Source organism: Stegostoma tigrinum, chromosome 25 (assembly GCF_030684315.1).
Source record: "Stegostoma tigrinum isolate sSteTig4 chromosome 25, sSteTig4.hap1, whole genome shotgun sequence".
In the NCBI taxonomy this organism is placed as follows: domain Eukaryota; kingdom Metazoa; phylum Chordata; class Chondrichthyes; order Orectolobiformes; family Stegostomatidae; genus Stegostoma; species Stegostoma tigrinum.
In genome coordinates, this window is record NC_081378.1 from 42,441,191 (window position 1) to 42,466,035 (window position 24,845).

At 41.4% G+C, this 24,845-nt stretch overlaps 1 protein-coding gene across 4 annotated transcripts in view; it reads left to right on the top strand.

Annotated features, from left to right (window-relative positions):
- The window catches only part of ptpro (protein tyrosine phosphatase receptor type O), a 163,716-nt gene that overhangs the window by 92,215 nt on the left and 46,656 nt on the right, over positions 1–24,845 (top strand). For all 4 annotated transcript variants that reach the window (XM_048554218.2, XM_059654670.1, XM_048554219.2 and 1 more), the window contains exons 8-12: positions 4,563–4,683; positions 6,239–6,432; positions 11,125–11,236; positions 13,509–13,660; positions 19,911–20,031. In XM_048554218.2, the coding sequence (XP_048410175.1) occupies positions 4,563–4,683; positions 6,239–6,432; positions 11,125–11,236; positions 13,509–13,660; positions 19,911–20,031 (700 nt within the window). The remainder of the gene's footprint in view (positions 1–4,562; positions 4,684–6,238; positions 6,433–11,124; positions 11,237–13,508; positions 13,661–19,910; positions 20,032–24,845) is intronic.

Sequence of the window (24,845 nt, forward strand, 5' to 3'; positions counted from 1 at the left end):
CAATTGCTCTTAAGGCCAGTGCTTTTCTTGATCTGTGCAGAGCACATGTTCAAAATTTGCAGTTGATGCAAAACTCCAGAAGCAGACAGAACTTAAAAGGGTCTGATAGTCTTCAAGGGTACTTGGGCAGACAGATGGGCAAGGTAGAAGAAATTTAATGCAAAAAAGTGTGAAATGATTCATTTTGCTAAGAAGAAAGAGAGAAAATGTGGAATAAATGATACATGATAAAACCCTTACTCGTGTCCCTGATCAGAACACACCTAGTGGAGCCACATCATATTCCGACCCTTTTCAAACCCCCTTCCATCGTTTAAAATGATCACCTTTCATTCCGACGCTGACACTCGCTAAATCTTTCCTCATAAAACCACCCATTCATCCTAGGAATCAACCTCATGAACGTTCTCTGAACTGGCTCCGATCTAAGTCTTATTCCTTAAGTATTACAGCTTAAGTAAGAACTGTGTATGTACTCCAGGTGTAGATTTACCAGTGTTGTCTGTAGTTCTGACAAGACTTACTCATTTTTATACTCAATTCCTCGAGCAACAAAGGGTAATATTATATTTGCCATCATTTCTTGTACCTGTGTCCTAACTTATTATAGATCATGCACACGGGCCAACAGATTCTTCTGTACTGTAGCATTCTGTAGTATATGTTGATTTAAATGTTCATATTTCTATTCCTCACATTTCCCACAAAGGTGGGCATCCTCACATTTTCCAAAATTGGAGTCCTTTTGCCAATTTTTTGCCCATTCGTTTAATTTATTGTACCCCTCACAGACTCATTGTATCACAACGTGTGTTCCTACCTATCTTTGCATCATCAGCAAATTTGTTCACAATGCACTTGATCCCTGTATGCAAATCTTTTAATATAAACCATAGATAGTCGAGGCTTCAGTGCTGACCCTTATGACACTCCACTAGTTACAAATTGCCAACCTGAAAACTATCCACCTGTCCCAATTCAGTAATCATTTAATGATACATTATGCTCAACACCATTGACCTTTTATTTTGCAGTGATCTCTTTGATGTGGCACCTTATTAAATACCTAATTCAATACATTATATTTACTGGTCCCCCTTTATTCATCTTGCTTGTTCCATCAACAAAGGAATCTTATAAAATTGTCAAACAAGATCATTCTTTCGTAAAACCATGCTTAGTGTATTATGATTTACGAAATGTTCTGCTACTACTTCGTTAATGGATTTTAATATTTGTCCAGTGATGACATTAAGCAAACCCTGGACTATAACTTCCTGCTTTTGCCTCACTCAGTTCTTGCATAGAGGTTTATATTTGTGGTTATCAAATGTGTTGGGATCTTTCTGGAATTTATGGAACTTGGGAACCAATGTATCTACTATCTGAGCAGCTACTCTTAATATCCTAGGATACAGATGTAAGATCTAAGGGAGTTGTTAGTTCTTCATGCCATTTGTTTAGCTAGTACTTTTTTTTTCTATTGATCATGATTGTGTTAAATCCCTCCTTCTCTTTTCACCCCTTTATTTTCTAATGTTCTTAGGGGATAGGTGCAGCAAGGTAGGTTCGGTGGTTAGAACTGCTGCGTGTCAGCACAGGGACCTGGATTAGCTCACACCCTCAGGTGACTGTGTGTACATTCTCCCAGTGTCTGCATAGGTTTCCTCCAGGTTGTCCAGTTTCCTCCCACAGCTCAAAAATATGCAGGTTAGGTGGATTGGCCATGCTAAATTGCCCATTGTGTCCGGGGTAGATGGATTAACCATTGGAAATGCAGAGTTACAAAATGCAGAGATAGGGTAGAGGGCTGGGTCTGTGTTGAATGTTCTTCTGAGGGTCAGTGTAGACTTGATGGGCAAAATTCACAGAATCCCTACAATGTGGATCAGGCCATCCAGCCCAACAAGTCCACACTGAACTTTCAAGTATCCCACCCAGAACCATCCCCCTATAACCCACCTAATCTATACATGCCTGAATCTAATCTCCTACCTTCTACCACAAAATCTCTACCAGTTCCTTGTTTCTCTAGACATTTTCTTTAATCTCCACCCAAAGAGATTCTGTATCTTGATCTTGTAAGCCAAACTCCTTTCTCACTATGGTTCTGGTCTCATCCTTTATTATCAGAGCCTGCCCACCTCCTTTTCTTTTCACCATTTCCTCCAAAATGTACACCCCCTTGATTATTCAGTTCCAACCTTAGTCATGTTGCTGTGTGCTTGCAAATACAGAGCCTTTAATTCTGTCTTTTTTAACCACTTTATTTCATATATTCCTAGTTCCTGATGAACTCTTGATGTTTCTAGGCTGTGTCCCCTCCTCATAGTACACTTGTGATAACCAGAGTGTGGCTTTCATTATTGCCTTGTCCCTTGTCATTAACTTGTGAAATCTCTTCTTACGTGAACCTTCCACCCGACTTCAAGCCATCTCTGCAGCCCGAGTTATATGATTCACGGGATTCTGATCCCAGTGAAGATTTGCCCACAAACATCCTCAGTATTAATACCAGTGTCCCATGAAGTGAAATCTAGTTCTCCCACAGCTGGCGTAATATATACAACTTTGGTTTCCTTTATTTGAAAGTAAAGATATAATTACTTTAGAACAACAAATGTTTACTCACATCATTCCTGGAACGAAAGGCTACTCTGGTTGAACAGGTTAGAACTGTATCCATTGGAGCTGAGAAAAAGAAGGTGATTTTATTGAAGCAGAAGATCATGAGGGGCATGGATAGGCTGGATACTGAGAGGACGTTTCCTGTTGTGGTGGGGACTATGTTGAGAACTAAAACTAGGGGATATTGTTTAAGAATAAGAGGTCCTTCTTTAATGACTGAGATAAGTTGAACTGTTTTTCTCTGAAGGTCTTTGGAGTGTGGAATTCTCTTCCCCAAAAGATAATGGAGACTAAGTCCATCTTTAACTCACCTTGAAATAACAGGGTTATTGATAGATAAAGGAGTTGATGGTCGTGAGGTGCAGAGAAGAAGGTGGAGCAGAAAACAACTTAGTCAGCTAAGATCTAATTGAATCACCTGATTCCAGGTCCTACGCTCTAGACCTGCCCTTGGACCATAGTTAGCTGGAGCAATCCGAAACCCTCTTACCGATTGCCAACATGAGTACAACGGGGTTAGAGCTTCCTTTTGCTCGTACCTGTTCTATAATTACATGTTTAGCTCAGCTGCAGTTCTTTTCTCTCACTGTTGTTTCCTTGATCGTCTTTTACTATGTGCAATATTTTTATTCATCTCTTTTTCCCCTTTGAGTTTGTACACACACCTTTCCCGTCATCTTTCTTTGCATTTGTTTAATGCACCGTTTAGAACCCTTATGATTTAGTCTGAGTTTGTTGGTACAGCAGTACATTCTTCCTGCATGCTAAGCACTATACCATTTTAAAAGGACCTGTTGAATGATCGGAGTTTACCGGAGCACAGTTATTATTTTTTTGGGTACAAATTCTTCTTGCTCAAAATGAAAGAAGTAAATTCAGATTTGAGCATTAAGTAATAAATGATAACATGATGGAAATGATGACTACCCCATTTTGTTGTTTTTTTGTTCCATATGTTAGTCTAAACAGACAATGTAGAAGGTGTCAGTTAGCTCAGTTGACTACTGTGGATGACAGAATAAGGCCAACAGTACATATTTAATCCCTATACTTGCTGTGGTAGGTAACCTGCCTCCTCACCACCTCAAGGTTTGTGAATTTATTATCCTCAAATTATGTCCCTTTCTAATAGAGAGAGATGCCCACAGTCCTTTTGTAGACTATGGCTACGACATGTAGGCCAGTCTCATTAGCTACTATTTCGTGAAGTACGTCATTCTACATTTATGCCAATGTGCCACAACATGAGTAAACTCATTCCTTGTAGAGTAAATCATCAGCCACGTAAGAGGTGGATCAAGTGTTGCAACTAAGTGTACATTCCAGCTTTTCCTACAGTGCTTTCAGCTGGATCAAATAATTGATTTCTGCTCTAAATGTGAATCTATTCACTGGTTCACTGACTGTTGAAATGAGAGGCCTTTTTACTAAGTACTAATGGCTGCATATCACTGTAATGCTGATAATTTATAGGTTTAGCCCCAAGATATTACATTTCCAAGCCAAGTCCATTGTTTGTCTTTATCATAATTCTTATTTGCAACATTCAGACATATGCCAAAAATCCTTTTGCGAGGTGTTTTTTTTAAAATAGACTTGTTTACTTTGAATGATGAGGAGGTTCTCTGAACTCGAGTATAAATGATACCATTTCTAATATGTGAAGGGAACAGTGAGATTGCCAGTAGAGGCGCGTTTGCGCGCAAGCCCATGTATGTGTTTGTGCGTGCATGTGTGAGAGAGATTAACTCATTTACAGCATGTTAATATTTAATCTGAATAAATAATATAGACCTGCTCTGACTGTGAATGATAAAACGATATCTGAGCAGCGATTGGACAAAATTGTTTTGGTGGTCTTAGAAGTCCTGAAATTATTAGCATATCAAAAGCAGAAAAATACCCGACTGACGTAAATCTGTTTGCTTTATCAGGTAAATCTGAGTAGTAACATCATCGAAAACCTGATGCCAGGAGCGTATTACCAGGTCATGGTCTACTTGAAAAACGGGCCTGCTGTTGGTCCTCCTTCTCTCCCAATTACATTTGGTTTGAGTAAGTATTAAGGAATCCACTGACAGTAGATCTCAATGAAGCTGGACATGGGTAGAAGTACCACTAAAAACTATGTGGGTACAAACACTGATTGTTAGATTGAACATTCCCTGCCATACAATCACAGTGCAGATTGAAGCCCTTCAACCCATCACATCTGTGTCAGACCAAAAAACCGCCTAACTCTTCTAATCCCATTTTCCAGCAGTTGACCCATACTCTTGTATGCCTAAGCACTTGCAAGTGCACATCTAAATAGTTCTTAAATGCTATGAGGATTTCTGCCTCTACTATCCTTCTGGTTTGCCACCACTCTCTGAATGAAAATAGTTTTCCTCACAGTTGTTCTAAACCTTACCTTAAATTTATAATCCCGATCATCAATTTCTCCACCAAGGGGAAGCATCTGTCTCTGTTTACCCTATCTATACCCTTCATAATTTAAACATCTCAGTTATGTCCCCATGCAATCTCCTCTGCTCTAAGGAAAACAGCCCCTGTCTATCCAATCTCACTTCAGAACTGAAACACGTCAGGCCAGGCAACATCCTGATTAATCTCCTGTGCACCTTCTCCAGTGTAATCATATCCCTCCTTTTAATATGAGTTCCATAACTGCACACAATACCCTTACTGTGGCCCAAGTAATGCTTTATACAGTTTACGCTCTTTCATGAGGAAGGTTTCATTTTTAATGAACTGGAAAACACAAAAGAGAGTGCCAAATGTGAAATCTTGTTCTAATATCCAGCACAACATTGGCAATAGAAGTCATGTCAGAATGTTTCAGTGGAATCCCTGTGACATTCTGCATCGTCCTTCCTGGTTGGATCTTTCATATCCTCAAGACATTGTAAAAGTATTTCCCAGCCAATGACACGTTTTTGGAATATAGCCACAGATGTAAAGGAGCTCACTAAACAGACCAAGAAGGAATGAAGTATTCCACTCAAGCCCTCATCTCATAAATTCAGGGATCCTGAGGGCATTTGCACCTTGAACCAACGTGTAGGAGGCCTGACAGCTGAGGATTTCCAGATCCAAGTACTTCGATATGTGCAGGACCAAATCCTAACCAACTTCAAAGGGTCATTAATTAAAAATTCATGCAGCAGTTTTGTGGGCCCATATTTAGTCCATCAAATCTCAATTCAGGTAATCAAGCTGTGTGATTTAAAACTACAAGATAACAAAGTGTGGAGCTGGATGAACACAGCAGGCCAAGCAGCATCTCGGGAGCACAAAAGCTGACGTTTCGGGCCTAGACCCTTCATCATCCCTCTCTGATGAAGGGTGTAGGCCCGAAACGTCAGCTTTTGTGCTCCTGAGATGCTGCTTGGCCTGCTGTGTTCATCCAGCTCCACACTTTGTTATCTCGGATTCTCCAGCATCTGCAGTTCCCATTATCACTGATTTTAAAACTTCATTATTTTATCCAACTCATGTTATTAAGTATCTGCTGTTAATTATGGATCTGAGGTTAATATTACTTCTCATGAAAATCTCCCTAATAGTGGACAGACTCCTAATTTTAAACTTATTTTTCCTTCCTCAGACCCATCAGGAGTGAAGAACCTGATACTATACCCTTTGGGCCCCACAGCAGTAGTGGTGACCTGGAGCAGACCTTACTCTGTGGTGTTTAAAAAGTACGTTGTGGAAATGTACCATCATGATCCGCAGAACCAAAACTCAAAATGGAAAACCATTCAAGATATTCCATTCACAATTGCCTTAACAACCTCGATGGTAATTCAGTTCACCATAATGATTACATTTTGGGGACCTTGGATTCATCAAGATAGATTTTCATCTTCATCACTTGGATGGTGAAGCAATTCAGTAGATAGCCCACAGTTTGATGACACTGCCTTTCTGTCCTCCCCCGGTTGAAACTAATGGGATGAAAATCAGACAGTGTGCGTAAAAGGTTTGCTGATTCAATTGGTCATTTCATCTCCCAGAGGGAAAAGTTTTTGTCTTTACCACATCATCACACTTCGCTCTTGTATGTGAGCCTTCGCTCCTTATCTTCACAGATGCTCTGATCAATTGGTGACACACCCAGGGAATAAACAGAGAATCCTTCTCTCTTTTATTGAGCTCACTGTTCTTGATTGCCTCTTATTTGCAGAAGGTGATAGAATCAATTCTACACCTGACTCTAGTTTACACTTAGATTATAATATTTCAGCTACAGGATCTTGTGGGACAGTGGATAGATCCCCATTTCTGGACCAGAAGGTTAAATCCCATAAGGTGTGTCAAAATGTCTGAACAACTAAATTAATGGGAAGGTTTTAGCTAAAAATAATTCTAATAGTGACACAGTGTGTATTTTAAGTAAGTGTTAGATTCAGCTATCTCTGTAAATAAATAAAATGTAAAAAAAAAGGTAAGCATTTGATACTATCACAGTAAGTCACTTTTAATCTTGCAAGAAAGTTCCTTCCCTTCTCTGTGTCCTGAGGAGCCACCGGCTTATTTGGCATTCTAATTGCAAACAAACAGGGCAATATGGGGTGGCACTGTGGCTCAATGGTTAACACTGCTGCCTCACAGCACCACGGACCCAGGTTCGATTCCAGCCTCAGGTAACTGTCTGTGTGGAGTTTGCACATTCTCCCTGTGTTTGCATAGGTTTCTTCCAGGTGCTCTGGTTTCTTCCACAGTCTGAAGATGTGCAGGTTGGGTGAATTGGCTGCGGGGAATGCAGGATTAAAAGGTGGGGGGTGGTTCAGTGTGGACTTGGTTAGCCAAATAGCCTGCACCCTCACTGTAGGGATTCTACGAATATGTTTCCCACAGTAAATGTTGTTATGTTCTGAAAAGATGCTTATATTTCACTTGAATAATTTTTCCCATCTCCCTTGTACATATGACTGAGATTATGGTGGGAAGCCTGCTAGATGTTTGTGGGTGAGGCTAGAAGTTTAACACCTGAGAAATGCAGAAGATGGGATATCCCCATGCTCTAACTCCATGAGGTACGTCTGATGATGCTGACAGGTTCTGTGCCCAGAAGTCACCCTTAACAACCTGGGTTTCTCATTGAGCAAAAACACTCCCAGGACAGGCAAGTGGAAAGGCACTAACTTGCCTCCAGGATCTCTGTCTTTGTGGATATCCAACTTTCCAGAATTAAACTTATGAATTTCCAGGTTAGGAGCAGAATTAGACTATTCAGTTTTTCGAGCTTCTGTATTCAATTAACATGATGGCTGATCTGTTTGTGTCTTAAATTCCACATCCCATCTACCCCCCCCTGTTAACTTTAGATCCTTCAAGGCAAAGGAATGAATCTATCACCACCTGAAAGATATTCACTGAGCCCCACCTCCACTCTGAGGAAGAGTTCTGTTGTCTCTCAACCCTCAGAGAAAAAAAAACTCTACTTGGCCGTGACCAAGAAGGACGAACCCATATTTTAACACATTGGTGCTGAGTGACCCACAAAAGGAATGCTGCTTTCCACATAGACCCAGTCTAAACCAATCAAAATCTTAGACACATCAATCAAGTTTCCACTCTCTCTCCTAAACTCCAGTGGAAGTAGGCCTTATCTATCCGGGCTATCCTCATACGCCAACCCACTCATTCCAAGTACCAATCCAGTAAACCACCTCTGAACTGCCTCCAACACATTACCGTCCTTTCTTAAATAAGGAAAACAAGAAGATAGGATCCTGATGGTAACTTCAGTCAATCCATGAATTGAACCCATGCTGTTGGCATCACTCGACATTGCAAACCAGGCTTCTGAGCTCATTGACCCCCTTTCCACAATGACCTTTGTGGCAAAATTTAAAGTGCCCTTCAGTACCAAATCTGGGCAAATATCATAACATTTAAATTGACAACTCACTTCCAGTGATCTCTCCAGTGCCACATCTTTTGAAGCCAGGCTTGGGCAAGATTGGGTCTACAGTTCAAATTTAAATTCCTGCCTCCCATTCACTGACCTTTTTTTAACCTTTATTCATTCCTGGGATGAGGGTGTTTGTGGGTAGGTGGCATTGATTGTCTATCCCTAATTACCCAGAGGGCAGTTAAAAATCAACCACCTTGCTGTGGGTCTGGGGTCACAGATAGGCCAGACCAGGTAAGGATGGCAGTCGCCTTCCCTGAAGGGCATTTGCAAAGCATCTGGGTTTTCCAACAATTGACAATAGTATCGCAGTCATCATTAGGTTCTTAATTCTAGATATTTTTATTGATTTCAAACTCCATCATCTGCCATGACAGGATTTGAACCCACATCCCCAGAACGTTATCTGTGTCTCAGGATTAACAACGCAGCGATAATACCACTAAGCCATCACCTCCCCACCTCAATACCATCAATAGCATATTGTGGTATGTTCAAGTACAGCTGCTTTTTAACCTCTCGTATACCAACACAGAAATAAAGATACAATATCAATCTGTCCAAGTCTGGCTTTAAAAGATGTGGCACTCATCCCTGAAGCTATTCTAGTAAATCTAAACTGACCCCTTCACAAAACCTTTGCATTCCTTCTTCAGAGGTGTCCAAAATTATAAACCTTAAGACACAATGGGATTAACTGTTTTATATAATTTTCAGCAAACTTTATTGCCGTGTACTGCATGTCTCTGTTGTAAAAGACATTGAAAGATCCGTTTTTCGCATGACAGACTTTTCAACCTTGGCTTTATCGGACAATTACACACTACTTGGTTGTTCATGGTATGCACCTAGCTTCCCTTCTTTGAACCTGACCCTATGTCGAAATAACTTGTTTCAAGGGCACTTGAATAATGTTCAATGTACTTAATAATGTTCAGGATTATTTTTGTTTTTTTTTGAGGCTGCTTTTATATTCTCACAAACTGTTCAGTGCTCTGGACACATGGCAACAATATCTTTTGTATTTGAGTTGAAATTGGGGTGGCACAGTGGTTAGCACTGCTGACTCCCAGCACCAGGGACCCCCGTTTGATTCCAGCCTTAGACAAATGTCTGTGCAGAGTTTGCACGTGTTCCTGAGTCTGTGTGTTTTTCCTCCTACCATTCAAAAATGTGCAAATTAGGTAGACCAGCCAGACTCTCTCTTTTTTGATATAAAAAAAATTGGCCCGTGGTGCCCAGGGATGTCCTGGTTTAAGTTGGTCAGCCATGAGATGTGGCTACAGGGATGGGGTGGGGTTTGGGTCTGGCCAGGAAGCTGTTTGAAGGGTTAGTGCAGATTCAAAGAGCCCAGTGGCCTCTTTCTGCACTGTAGGGACTCTATGATTTGATGTTTGGAGTTCATGGACTCACACAGAATGAGAAGTGTTCATCAATACCCTCTGTCATCAACACTCTATTAAACTTTAAGCCACAACACAAGGAAAGTGTTAGTGTGATAGACGTCGCAGTATTTAAATAATCACAAAACAAGAGGAAAAGGTTAGCAATTTTTTCGAAAAAAAACTGACAGGTGCTTTTACTCAAAAAAGCCACCACTCTGAACTCGCCTCCTGCAGATACAGCACTAGAACATTTTAACTGGGCAGTTACTACTCTATTTAGTGCATCTCTGATCAGAAACAGAATTAATTTAACAATTGACAGTGTTAATTATGTAAAAACATTCACAATGTTACTCCTCAAACTTTAGCTCCTAGTCTCATGCAGCCTTAAACTAGCGGTTCCATATACATTTTTAAGCAGTTCAATATTTACAGTAAATTTGAGTATTCCTTACTCTCAGGTACTTTGCAGATTTCATTCTGTTTTCCTTCCTTTGCAGCATCTGCCTATCCTCACTCCTTGCCCTGTAAGAGACAGTAGATTCTAGACCACGCCATTAGCAATCATCAAGGCAAGTAGCCAGGCTGACAGCAGTCTCCAAAGACAGGAGTGATGCACAAAGCTATCCCTGAGGCCAGACCACACTGACACCAATCCATGCAACTCTCTCATTGCAGCCTTCTACCTTCCAATCGCAGACCCGTTCTGTATAGGGAGGATGTTTCCATTGGCAAGGGCTCCCACCCCTCTACTGGTCCTTGGGATGGAAGATATAGTGCCAAATAAACAGGCCAACCAGTCCAAAGATTGGGTTCATGACAGTTGGTTAGAAAAGAAACAGGTAGTCAAGGATAACAAAGGCTAGAGCTGGGTGAACACAGCAGGCCAAGCTGCATGGGAGGAGCAGGAAGCTGAATTTTTGGGCATTGACCATCCTTCAGAAAGGATTGCTGTAAATTTGTAAATTTGCTGTATACTTAAAACTTGCACTTCATTTTTTTGATATGGAATTGCAAGACTCTCACTGCAACATTCCTTGCAGCCAGCATTCTAACTGTTAGTAATCAAACTTGTTACAGTTTTCTTGTTGAACTGAGTATACACATATCACTGTTGGTTAAGTTTTTATTGTGATGAGATTTTGTTTTTGTTGCAAGGTGAAACATATCACTGTGTTTTGTTGTCAGACTGTGACTAACCTGCAACCAGCTTCACGTTATGAGTTTCGTGTTACAATGGTGTCTTGGGGAGACCCTGAAATGAGCTGCTGTGATCGATCTATAATGAGCTACATAACAGGTAAGATTAGGTGTTTTACAATTTCTTGAAGTATAGCAGGGGTCTGCCAGGCTGTTTTACACAAACCCATGCCTTTAATTTGTTTCTGTGCTTATCCAATGGATGGACAATACTTCAGAGATAATGGGAACTGCAGATGCTGGAGAATCCAAGATTACAAAGTGTGGGGCTGGATGAACACAGCAGGCCAAGCAGCATCTCGGGAGCACAAAAGCTGACGTTTCAGGCCTAGACCCTTCATCAGAGAGGGGGATGGGGAGAGGGTTCTGAAATAAATAGGGAGAGAGGGGGAGGCGGATCGAAGGTGGACAAGAGGGTTGCAGTGGGAGAGTGATTCCCTGAGGTTTGTGCAGAGGGTGGAGGGCAACTCCTTCGGGTTAGGCATCCCTGGAAGAGGCTTCGCAGTGAGTTTAAAATTGGATCAGATATAATGGGAACTGCAGATGCTAGAGAACCCTCTCCCCATTCCCATTTTCTGATGAAGGATGGAAAATACTTTTTGTGTTTTAAGATGTTTCAGTTCCAGATTTTTCTTGCATTTTCCCACAAGTTAGGTAGTTTTTGTTTTAAAACTTCAATGTTGTGCTGTCTTCATGGTTTTGTGAAAATTCCAGAAATTGATTTTGAATTTCCTGGCCATTAGTGAACTACATTGGCATTTCCTTACAATCAGCAGCAGACTCCTAGTCATCATTAGACCCTTAATTCCCAATGCCATGATGGTAATTGAAACCAGGTCCCTGGAACATTCCATGGATCTCTGGATTAACAGCCCCATAATAATACCACGATGCCATTACCTCCCCAAACATTCTGGAACTTTGAATAGGTGAATTGGGGTAAATCTTTCCCCCTCATTTTGTTTTGCAGAGATGTTTTGCAGACATGTGTTAAACATGGTTGATGAGAAAGTGCATAGCTTTGAATTTTTCACTGAGGGTGATAGAAACTTGACCATGGATAAAATCCAGACTGAGCTCGCCTTCCCTTAGCCGGTTCAGACCACAGCCATTTAATTCCCACCGGCTTACTAATTGACTAGAAGAGGTGCCTCTGTCACCATTAACAGAAGAGTTCCTGCCTCAGAGAGCTGCTTGCTGGCCATTCAAATTGTTGGTGACTTTCTGATCCCAGAAGCATTAGTGGTAAATGGTAAACACTACTGGGACTGTAAGGAGTCTCAGAGGGAAGTGATAACTCAGTGTGGAGCTGGGGGAACACAGCAGGACAGGCAGCATCAGAGGAGTGGGAAGAGACCTGACCCGAAACTCTGAGTCCAGTATCTGCAGCTGTTACCATCTCCCAGAGGGAAGTGAGTTATGCTGGAGCTGGACAGTGAGCTAAGTCTAGGGTCACACCAGACTAAAAGGTCCAGCACATATGGTGAGGAGTGTGGGAATTGTTGTTGAACTTAAGATTTGTATCTGTGTGGAGTTCAACAATGCATCCTGTGGACGTACGATAATTAACAGGAAAGTGTTTCTGGGTTTCCACTACTAATAACACGTGTCAGACAATGCTGGCAGTTTCACAGAGTCTGACGGTGAATGTTGCCAGTTTTGTTACAACCATAGACTCGAGGCCGTTATGCTTTGCATTTCTGTCAAACATTATGTACGTAAGGATAATGAAGGTCTAAGCACATATTTACCAAGCTCCCATTTTGATGAGCATTTTGGGTTAAATTAAGCAGAATTCTGTATGTGGTATTGTAATGATAGGATCAACACAACAAACTGTCCTTTATGTTGGGTTGAAGCTTCCAAGAGTTGTTCCATACCCAATCAAATTTCAACCCTGAGAGGTGACCAAATATTTAGTTACAGTGATAGGTTTTAAGGCATGTTTTAAAGGAGTAAAGTGGTGTCTTATTGTCTTGGTAGCTGGAGGTGCAGTCAGTGGTAGAACAGTAAAAGTTGGAGTTAAACAGGACCTGCACAGATTGTTCAAAGTGTTGGAGAGCTGGAGGAGGTTCTCGAGATCAGGAAGGAAAACATCTTAGTGGAATTTGGGAATGAGCATTAACATTTTAAATCAAGGAGTTGTTTACCTGTGTATCTTGCTTAGGTCAGCGAACAGAGATGTGTCAAAGAGAGTTGGTTCAAGGTGGGGCCAAATGAGCAGAAGTTTGGATGACCCCACTTTTGCAAAGAATAGAAGATGGGAAAGCAGTGTCAGAGTAGAGAAGTCTATAGATAGCACATATGAATAATCACTAATCTTTTCGTTTTTACCTTTCTGAAGAGTTGTGTTTATTTTGGATTTCTAATAGCACCACTAGCTCCGAAGATTACTTGGCTGGAGTATTCTAAGAACCTACTTTCTGTTAGCTGGACCTATGGGGACATTACAACTGAAACATCCAATTCAACTCTACCTTATTGGCTTGTTGTGGCTGTTGGACGAAGAATTATTAAAAAGAGTGTGAGTATAGAGTCTTTTGTGTTTGTTCTAATGTGTGGGTAAAGCATAGAGAATTTAACTCTTTAAGAAAAATCCTTTCCAAAACAATTGGAAGGTCATTCCTCTTTTCTGCTGTATGGTGGATCGGGAAGGTAGCAGAGCTCAGATTTTCTAAGAGTTTGCACTATATGAAGAAATGATATCTTAGAGCAAGGAACAGAACTAAAGGCAGATAGACTCAAACATTAAATGGAATGCTGTGATATTATAGCTCTGATGGCAGAGGTGCATGAGTAATCAAGACCTACTAGTCCCCTGGTTAAATTGTTATTTTTTTTTGTTATCTAGAGCGATTAAAAACTTTTACCATGATTCTTCAATAAACTCAAAACTAACTCCTTTTTTTGAAGCAAAGTTGTTATTTGTACAGGTCACAAAAGTGGTTAACAACAACTTACTATTCAGAATTAAACTATATCCCCTTATTTCAAAACATGCACATTCATACACACCAGGATGATGCAATTCTATAGAGATGTTATGGAGCTTTTAAAGAAAGAAAATTAGGAAAATCCCCCAGTAAAACTAAGCGTCTAAGTTCAATTAATAAATTATTTTAAAGAAGACTTCCCACATTCTTAACTTACTGTCAACAAGATTTTAATGTTAAATGTTGTAGAAATGGTAACATGTTCAAATCAGATTTCTGATCAAATGAAGATTAGTTAGAAATCCTGGGTTTTTGTTTAGCTTTACCAGTCACTTCAGGGAAACCAAATCTTCATAGCTGATTCTAGTGTTATTTACAAGAGTCAAAGACTGTCCTTTCCAGCTTGGAGATCTTTCTTCTAGTGCCGAAGACATTACTTAAAAATACAGCAACTGCAGGCCGGAGGCTGTTGCTTGGCAACCTTCAGCACGTTTGTCCCTTCTACCAGTTTGTCTAACAACTAAACTAATAAAATCTATCTTATCTCTCTGTCAAAAATCTTGCTTCTTCAGAACCACTTGACAATTCAACAAAGTAAGGAGACAGTTTTTGACAGTTCTTGCCTGTCCAGTGTGTCTTCGTTTTTGATAGATGTGGCCAAGACAAAAGATGGTGGCACTGGTGCACTTTTTAAAAAAAGCACAGTAGATCAAAGATCACGATCAACAGTTGGAAAAGAGAAAAAAATTTTAAAATTATATCTTTTCTTCAAAATATCGTCACAGTAACTGCAAGACTGGTTAGCAGCCAGAAGAGCGACAGAACCAAATAGCTGGTATGAAGGAACAAATTTCTGAACCAAAAACTACTGCAGAGAACCCGTTCAAAGAGAACTGCGAGTAAATCGAAGTGTTATACAACCAGTAATTGGGGAAATAAGCTTGAAAATAAAAGTAAAAGCCGTGAGAGAAGCAAAAGTTTACCAGCAGCCAAAGAAATAGATCTAAACTAAGCACTCACAAAAAGAGGTTAATTGCCAGGCACCCAATCTGATCATTTACAGGGGGGAGAAAACCTTGGTTAACTACGTTGGGAATCAGAGTTAAGAGTTCTGACAGCCATTTAGCAGCCGTATTTACTTGATAGCAAACTTAACAGAATGCAAGGAAAGAAAATGCTTCAGAAATATTTGAGGAAGGTGAGAATCCTGTTTTGGAATTCGAAGCCATTTAATAAGGTTGCTACTCACAGACCTTTTAGAAATCCTTCAGCCATCTTCATTCATATTTGTGATAATGTCTTATTGGTTAGAAGAAAACTGAACATTACATTGAAAGCAACATTTAGAAACTTCATGACAACCATAACAACTTCAGTTAACAAAGCCACAAGATGGCAAAATGAGTGTAGTAAAAGGAAATTAACCTCCTAACAGTCATCATCCAATCAGGTACCCAAACAAATGCTCGTAGCAAACTTGCCACCAGATAAATTCAAAAGCTTAGTTCCGTTCGATAGATCAGCAACTTGGCAAGTGTGGAAAGGACAATTGCTGGGATTCTTGAGCAGCTTCAGCATTGGACACAAAATCAAATACAGACCAAGCTAGCACACTTCTCTATGACAGGAGAAAAACATAGCGTTGTGTCATACATCGACAACAGATCTGTGAGAAACGGCTTGGATTTGTCAACTTCAGAAGAGCTTTTGACCAGTCTTTCACTTCAAAAACAAACTACAAAATCTGGTTTCGGTAGCAGATACCAACATCCATAAGTCTGTATAGCTTCACTAATGACCTGTATGTGCTCTGCCGAACCATACAATTATGGAAACTTACAAAAAGAGTTCACTTGCAATAGAATTACAGTTAGTCAGCTCGATAAATCAGTCAATAAATGTCTTCACTTAAAAAGAGGACCTCACCCCAAAATGAAATTGCAATGGGTACTGAATCCAGAAAATTGTTCAAGAAACGTTACGCAGCGGGAGTTCTGTTTAATGCAGAAATTTATAAACTGTTTCTGTGCTTTTCATAGACTTCCTTCACTGATCTCTTGACACAGATGAATCAAGTAAAAGACTTGTGGGAAGTGGAAGGGATGACGAATAAATATTTGACTGATTTATTTTTGCCACATGTACAAGATACAGTGAAAGGTGTTGTTTTGCATGCTGTATTGGCAGATCTTACCATACAAAGTGCGTCAGGGCGGCAAAACAGTGCAGAATACAGTCTTAGGGCTGCAGAGAAGGTGCACAGAGAAAGAACAGAATTAACATTTGAGAGGTCCGTTCAAAAGCCTGATAACAGTGGGGAAGAAGCTATTGTTGAATCTAACAATACACATTCAAACTTTATATCTTCTGCCCGATGCAAAAGGATGGAAGAGTGCATAAGTGGGGTGAGAGGGGCCTTTGATTTTGCTGGTTACTTTGCCAAAGCAGCAGGAAGGCACTACTGATTGAGTCACTGGATGAAACGCTGGTTTGTGTGATGGACTGGGCCGTGTTCACAAATCTCCGTAGCATATATTGTAAATACAAGTAATCTAACCGCTCCTTTGCCCATGCTTATAATCGTCAATCAATGGTCATGCTGGGGAGAAAACTTGCGGAGGGTGTGTTATTATGTAGAGCCCTAAAACCCTGGAGCAATCTTGCAGTTGTGTGTGGAACTGCTCAGAAGGCATAGAAAATAGTGTGGGCAGAGTTCAGTCAGGGTGAAGGTAGAAGAATTTTTAAAAATATTTATTTATTGAGCTTGAGCAGTAAAGAGCAATAGTGACCCCGGCAACAAAGGCAGTCACATGATGCTAACCAACTTGGAGGTGCAGCCCCAGAGACAGGACGGGTCAGAGTGTGGCATTGTGTTAATGCCACTGGGCTGGTAATCCAGAACCCCCAGCTATTGTTCTAGGCACATAGGTTTGAATCCCAACATGGCCCATGGTGAAATTTAAATCAAAAATTAGCCCAGTGGTGACTATGTAACCACTGTTGATTTTTGTAAAAGCCTGTCTGGTTCACTAATGTCCATCGGCCCTCCATGTGACTGCAGGCCCATGGCTGTGTGGTTGTCTCTCAGTTGGCATCCGAAATTGCCCACCAAGCTGTATCAAAATATCTGAAACTGCAAAACCGTCTTTCTTTTGGAAAAAAAAGGAATGAAAAGGGATGGACCACCTGTAATCAACTAGATGCTGGAAATGGCAATGGCAAAGGTAAACACAGCCCTGTAAACCCTGCACAGCTGGCCTTATCAACATCGAAAAGATTATCGAAAAGATTAGTCGAAGAATAATCTGATATAGTCAAACCTACAGAAACATACCTTACTGACACCGTCCCTGATATCCATCCCTCGATATGCCCTGTTCCACTGGTAAAACAGACCCACCAGAGGTGGTGGCACAGTGATATATAGTCAGATGTTGCCCTGAGAGTCTTTACTCTTGATTCTAGACATGATTAGGTAACATTGAACAAGGTCAACATGAGTGAGGAAGCATCTTGCTTATTACCACGTACTCCCCTGACTGAGGAAATGCTACTCCTCTACATTGTAGGAAGCAATGGGAAGCACTGAGCGTGACAAGTGTGCAGAATGTACTGTATAAGGCAGTTTTCAGTGTTCATCACCAAGAGTGGCTCAGTCTCATCAACACTGACTGAGCTGATCAGGTCCTAAATGGCATAGCTGCTAGAGTGGATCTGCGACATGTAGGGGGAAAACGTACTTGACCTCATCCTCACCAATCTTCTTGTTCCAACTGTGTCCATTCATGGCGGTATCAGTAAGAGTGACCACCACGCTGTCCTTGTGGAGACAAAGTCCCGCCTTCACATTGGGAGTACCTTTCATCTTGCTGTGTAGCACTCTCACTGTGCTAAATGGGACTGATCTCAAAAACATCTAGCAACTCAAAACTGGGCATCTGTGAGGTTCTGGGGACCATCAACAATCTGCAACTTCGTATCTCCCATTCAAGCCAGGGGATCAACATGGTGAAATCAAGAGTGCAGGCAAGTTTAATCATGAATTGTACCAGGCATACCTAAAAAGATGTAAACCTTGTGATGTTACAACCCAGGGCTACTAGTATGCCAAACAGTGGAAGCAAAAAAACAAAAAACAGAGCTAAGCCATCCCACAGGCAGTGGATTAGAATTAAGCTCTGCATTCCAGCACATCCATTCATGAATGGTGGGAGACCATTAAACAAATAAAGAAGTGGCTCCACAAATATCCCCATCCTAAAAGGTAGGGGAGTCCAGCTCATCAGGACAAAAGACAAGGTTGATATATGTGCAATGAATTGAAGAAGCACTGAGCAGATGATCCATTTTGATCTCCTCCAGAGAGCGCTGGCATCACATGCTGGTTTTCCAACAATTCATTTCACTCCACTAGCTATCTGAAAATGGCTGATGGCACTAGGCACTCCACAGTGTGGGCCCTGACAACATTCTAGCAATAATACCAAAGACACGTGCTTCAGAATTAACTGTGTCCGTAACCAAGCTCTTCCAGTACCCCTACAACACAGGCTGTCCCCAACAATGTGGAAACTTGCTCAAGTATCTCATGTCCTCAAAAGCAGGACAAATTTATCTTGGCTAGTTATTGTCCCATCAGACTATTCTCGATCATCAGGAAAATAATGGAAAGGGCCATCAACACATGCTTAGCAATAGCCTGTTCACTGATGCTCAGTTTGGGTTCTGCCAGGGTCACTCAGCTCCTGACCTCTTTATAACCTTGGTCCAAACAAGAACAAAAGAGCTGAACAGCAGGGGTGAGATGAGTGACATCAAGGCAGCATTTTACTGAGTTTGACTACAAGGATCCCAACTGAGGGTGCATGATTTTATTGTGGTGCGTTTGAATGAAACTATGAAAAATAAATGATTTAGAGATGGTCTATACAGCACAATATTGAAGGGGAATGGGAAAGTTGGCAGTGTCATGGGATCAGGTTGAAGATAACACTTATAATTTTTGTCTTTCTGGGTTCCAATGCAAAAGAAACCAGATTTCTAGAACTTGGATGGGGCATGACCAGTTCAATGAGAAATCTATACTCCAAAGTTTTTGAAGAAAGGGTAGCGATTTTTTTGAAGTAAATGAGAGGCAAGGGAGCATTCTTTGAGAAGTGGGCAATTAATTCCAAAGAGAACGGAAGATGACAGAGAATGGGGAGAGGTTGGAGAAGAATGAAATCACTTGAGCAGGTAGCAAACTGGGGAGATTGGGTTGGTAAGAGCTGGGATGAGAAGGAGACAAGGGAGCAGGTATGTGCTCCAGGATTCCGATGTGTTTGAAGATGTTTGGGAGCAGAAACATTGAGTATGGGCTGTGAGAAGTTGATTAAGTAGATGGGTAATTGGAAGGACTGGGAATGGTAATTGTGAATGTCCAGAGGTTACAAGGTCTATGGTTTACAAATTGTTAGATACTAATCTGCAGGATGAAATTAAAGCATTCAGTAACATCCAGACATTGATTTAATATTGTAGGAAAGAGAAGGGATGATTGAAACTCAATTTTGAATAAGTATAGATATTACTTGTCTTACACCTCCCATGCCAATATCCACCAAGTTGTCTACCTTCTTTCAAGTTTTTAAAAAAAAAATTAACCTACTCAAATTTTAACCTACTCAAACTTTCAGATGACTCATCCCTGGAACCTCGTCACAATTCCCACTGGCCACAGAGCCATTTCATTCCTTTCACAGTCACAAGATAATTGTGTGGCTCAAACAAGGTCGGAAAGGCTAGGCTTTGCCACTTAGTAATTCGGAGATTCTGTAAACGAGAATCTATTGCTGCATACAGGTTCCACACAGCACAATGACGACTCTGCTTCGATTACCTCCTGGAGACATCTATAACCTAACTGTGGTAGCCTATACGGAAGGGAGCAGCAACTCCTCAGCACCACATATCATCCAACTCCGTAAGTAATTCATTTCCACCTACCAACTTGCTTCGGTGCGTCTTAAAGGCGGTTTTCTAATAGTTTTGACGTGATGTTTGACTGCACAAACGTTGAGGCATTATTTAATAAGTGCACAATGTTTGAAAGTCATAAAAGCTCACCCAGCTGTGTCACGAGTAAGGAATGTATGTGGATTCCACAGGGTCAGTGTCTGAAGCCTCCCATGATCCAAGTGGTCTAGTCAATGCAATATACAAGACAAATTTAGTGAGGGAGTTTGAGTTGAGCTCTGTTCACAGACCGTGTAAAGCTAAGGAGAAGTCAGACATAAGCTCAAGTTGGACTGTCAGATAAAAGATTATCCTTTATCCTTGGAATATGAATGAGTCGAGAGGTATGAGTTAGCAGTTTTGGTTTTGGTGTATGGAGGAGTTCCGGTTTATTACTCTCCATTTGTGGAATTTATTCCAAGTCTGACTAATAAACTGTTACAGCCCTGACTTGGACCAATTTTTTTGTCATTAAAGCAAAGCCATTCTAAAATTGGGAAAAGAGCCATAGATACTGACCATCAGTCATTTAGACTGGGGCCAGATCTGGAAGTATGGTCATTTAAGTTGAATCAAGGTGAATGCACTGAGACCATTTGCTTGGCTCTGATATTGAACTAACCAATTGGATCATTGTTCCTGGTTGATGATCACAGCACCTCCGGCATTGACGGCCAGAATTAGTACAGCAGTAAGAGGTTCTTGTATAAACAGAGGCCATAATCGCCTGGCATCAAGCTGATAGGGGCCTGGTGCACAGCATTAGCCAGTGGACTGCTGTTAGGTGGGTGTGCTGGAAATGGATGGCAATGAAAAAGGTGAGAGAAAGAGAGTAGATGGCAGTGGAAGAGGAGAGTGGGAAAAATGACACTACGATGAGAAAGGAACAAATTGTGTGGCAGTAAAGGGACATGAGAATGAAACAGAGGGTGGGAGCAACACTTTTAGGGTGGATGGTTTTCAAATGGCAGCGAGGAGAATACAAACATGAACTTTGTGGTTAGCACGCCTCTGTGTGTAAAGTTGGGGGCAGGAGTGGAAGCAGAGTGTCACCTTAATGTGGTGAAGCGGTGGGAGTAGTTTATAAATTCCATGGAGAAGAGCTGGAGCAGAGGATAACTCTGTAAGAGTGTGAGAAGTTGAGTTGAGCCAAGGGTGTTTGGTAATTGGGACCAGGGGGTCAGACTACTTCATAAACTGGGACAGTATAGCGGGAGGGGAAAGGTGGTGAATGTGGGAGAGTGAAAGTTGATGAATCCTTGGAGAATAATGGGCTAGGAATAATAGGATCTGCTGATGCTGGGGAATCTGAGATAACAAGGTGTAGAGCTGGATGAACACAGCAGGACAAGCAGCATCAGAGGAGCAGGAAGGCTGATGTTTTGGGTCTGGACCCTTCTTCAGAAATCCTTTAAACCTACCAGAAATTTCCAGAATTCAGAAATTTCTGAAGAAGGGTCCAGACCCAAAACATCAGCTTTCCTGCTGCCTGGGCCTGCCGTGTTCCTCCAGCTCTACACCTTGTTATCTCAAAATAATGGGCTAGTTACTTCATTAAAGTCCTCTTTCCTCCTTTACTTTTACTAAAAGATCTATTAATCATCGATTAGTGTTTAATTAAGTTAGAATGAATCATTTAATGACCGATTTGAAATTATTTCTGGACAGTCTGTTTCAGGTTAGCCCTCACCCCACCTGTCAGCAGTTGTGTGTCTTCAGCCTTTCATGTGTCCTGCTTCCTTTATTCTCCAGCATCAGTGACAGCATATTGAGTATACCAACACCTTCAGGTGCAAAACCCCAGTAAGACCATAAGGCCATTCGGCCCATCAAGTCCACTCCGCCATTTAAATCATGGCTGATGGGCATTTCAACTCCACTTCCCTGCACTCTCCCCGTAGCCCTTGATTCCTTCTGAGATCAAGAATTTGTCGATCTCTGCCTTGAGGGCATCCAACATCCCGGCCTCCACTGCACTCCGTGGCAATGAATTCCACAGGCCCACCACTCTCTGGCTGAAGAAATGTCTCCTCATTTCCATTTTTAAATTTACCCCCTTTAATTCTAAGGCTGTGCCCACGGGTCCTAGTCTCCCCGCCTAATGGAAACAACTTTCCAGCATCCACCCCTTCTAAACCATACATTATCTTGTAAGTTTCTATTAGATCTCCTCTCAACCTTCTAAACTGTAATGAGTACAATCCCAGATCCTTAGCCGTTCATCAACCTACCATTCCAGGGATCATCCGTGTGAATCTGCGCTAGTGTGTCCTTCCTGAGGTGTGGGGCCTAAAATTGGACGCAGTATTCTAAATGGGGCCTAACTAGAGCTTTATAAAGCCTCAGAAGCACATCGCTGCTTTTTATATTCCAACCCTCTTGAGATAAACAACAACACTACATTTGCTTTCTTAATCACGGACTCTACCTGCAAGTTAACATTTAGAGAATCCTGGACCAACACTTCCAGATCCCTTTGTACTTCTGCTTTACGAATTTTCTCACCGTTTAGAAAGTAGTCCATGCCTGTATTCTTTTATCCAAAGTGCAAAACCACACATTTACTCACATTGAATTTCATCAGCCATTTCCTGGACCACTCTCCGAAACTATCTAAGTCCTTCCGCAGCTTCCCCACCTCCTCAGTACTACCTGCCTGCCCACCTATCTTTGTATCATTGGCAAACTTCGCCGGAATGCCCCCAGTCCCTTCATGCAGGTAAGGCGCTTGTTCTCATGTTGGGGCTATTCTTTGTCTGTAAAGTTGACGTGCATGATCAGTTTATTCATGGATTTTCACAGCGCAGATACATTACCAGAGCCTTACCCCAGGAACTTGTTTTGGGCCATTTTCTAGGCAATTGAGTTTAAGAGCTGTGAGGTTATGCTGCACCTCTATAAACCCCTGATTAGACCACACTTGGAATATTGTGTTCAGTTCTGGTCACCTCATTATGGGAAAGATGTGGAAGCTGCAGAGAGGGTGCAGAGGAGATTTACCGGGATACTGCCGGGACTGGAGGGCAGGTCTTATGATGAAAAGTTAAGGGAGCTAGAGCTTTTTTCATTGGAGCAGAGAAGGATGAGCGATGACTTGATAGAGGTGTACAAGATGTTAAGAGGAATAGATGGAGTGGATAGTCAGAGACTTTATTCCAGGGCGGAAATGACTATTACAAGGGGCATAATTTTAAGGTGATTGGAGCAAAGTATAGGAGGGATGTCAGAGTTAGGTTCTTGACAGAGAGTGGAGGGTGTGTGGCATGCACTGATGGCAGCGGTAGTGGGATCAGATACGTTAGAGATTTTTAGGTGACTCTTGGATAGGCACATGGAGGACACTAAAATGTAGGGTACGCAGGAGTAGATTGATCTTAGTAGGATAATAGGTCAGCACAACATTGTGGGCCGAAGGGCTTGTACCGTGCTGTACTATTCTATGTTCTACGTTAATGGACGAGAATCAAAACAAAGATAATTCCAGGCATCTGGAATTTTAATGTACAACCAAAGGACATGTGAAAAGAAGTCAAAGTTGCAAGACGAAAAAGAAGCAACATCCAGAAAAGATCATCTCAGCATCTCTTTGGAATTATAAAATTACAGAGATGTCGTCAAGAGGACAAAGTGGAGGCAGCAGAAGGGAGTCAAATTGGCACCTTTTAGTGATGAATGTTGCAGAGCAGATTCAGTCAAGCTCCAGTTTGTGTGACAGGACAGCACTCGTAGACAACCTTACAATACCGTGGCAGCAGATCACTGCTCAGGAGTAGCTACAGCAGCTGTAACAATATGTGAAAATATTCAAGAAATCAGATACGCTGTCTCCAGTGTGAAGAGAGGACACTTGATTGATGCAATTGAAATTAAAGACGCAGTCAGGATTGATACCAAACGTTCATTTTGTTAAAGTATTAAAATCTCAGGAGTTACTGGTTTAAAAATGCGTAGTGTAAAACGAAAAACCTGCAGATGCCAGAGATCTAAAACAAAAACAAATTGCAGGTGAAACTCTTTTGATGAAGTGTCATTGGACTCAAAATGGTAACTCTGCTTTCTTTCCAAATATGCTGCCAGACCTGCTAAGTTTCATTAACAATTTCGGTCTTTTTGTTAAAAGTGAGGAAGTTTGAATTAATTAAGGCAAGTGAAATGGATTACTTTAGCCCAGAGGATAGTAAATTTGTCGAGGTGTTACAATGACTGTAATCATGAAGTGCATTGAAGCAGACAGAATGAACAGATTTGAAAAACAATTCACCAGATTTCTGGAGAGTAAAGGATTGATTCAGTGTGTAACCTTCACAAAACATACACTTTCTGTGCCCTCAATGACCTGCAGGTAGGTGTTCCATTGGTATGGAATTAAATTACTTCCTATAGGCACCAAACCCAGTCTCTTGTTGCCTTTTGAACTGAGCAGTTTGCTAGGGTAATTAATCGCCATCAGTGTTGGTGTGGATTGGAAACCCCAAGTAGGGGCAGAACAGGTGAACATGGCAGATTCCCCCACAAAAGATCATGAGGGAACCAGAGAACATAGGAGCTATAGATGCTGGAGAATCCAAGATAACAAGGTGTGGAGCTGGATGAACGCAGCAGGCCAAGCAGGAAAGCGTTTTCTGCTGAGGGGTCTAGGCCTGAAACGTCAGCTTTCCTGCTCCTAAGATGCTGCTTGGCCTGCTGCGTTCATCCAGCTCCACACCTTGTTATCTTATATTAGGGAACCAGATGAGTTTTTGAAACAATTGATGATTACTAAGACTGTTTCTTTTAAATTCC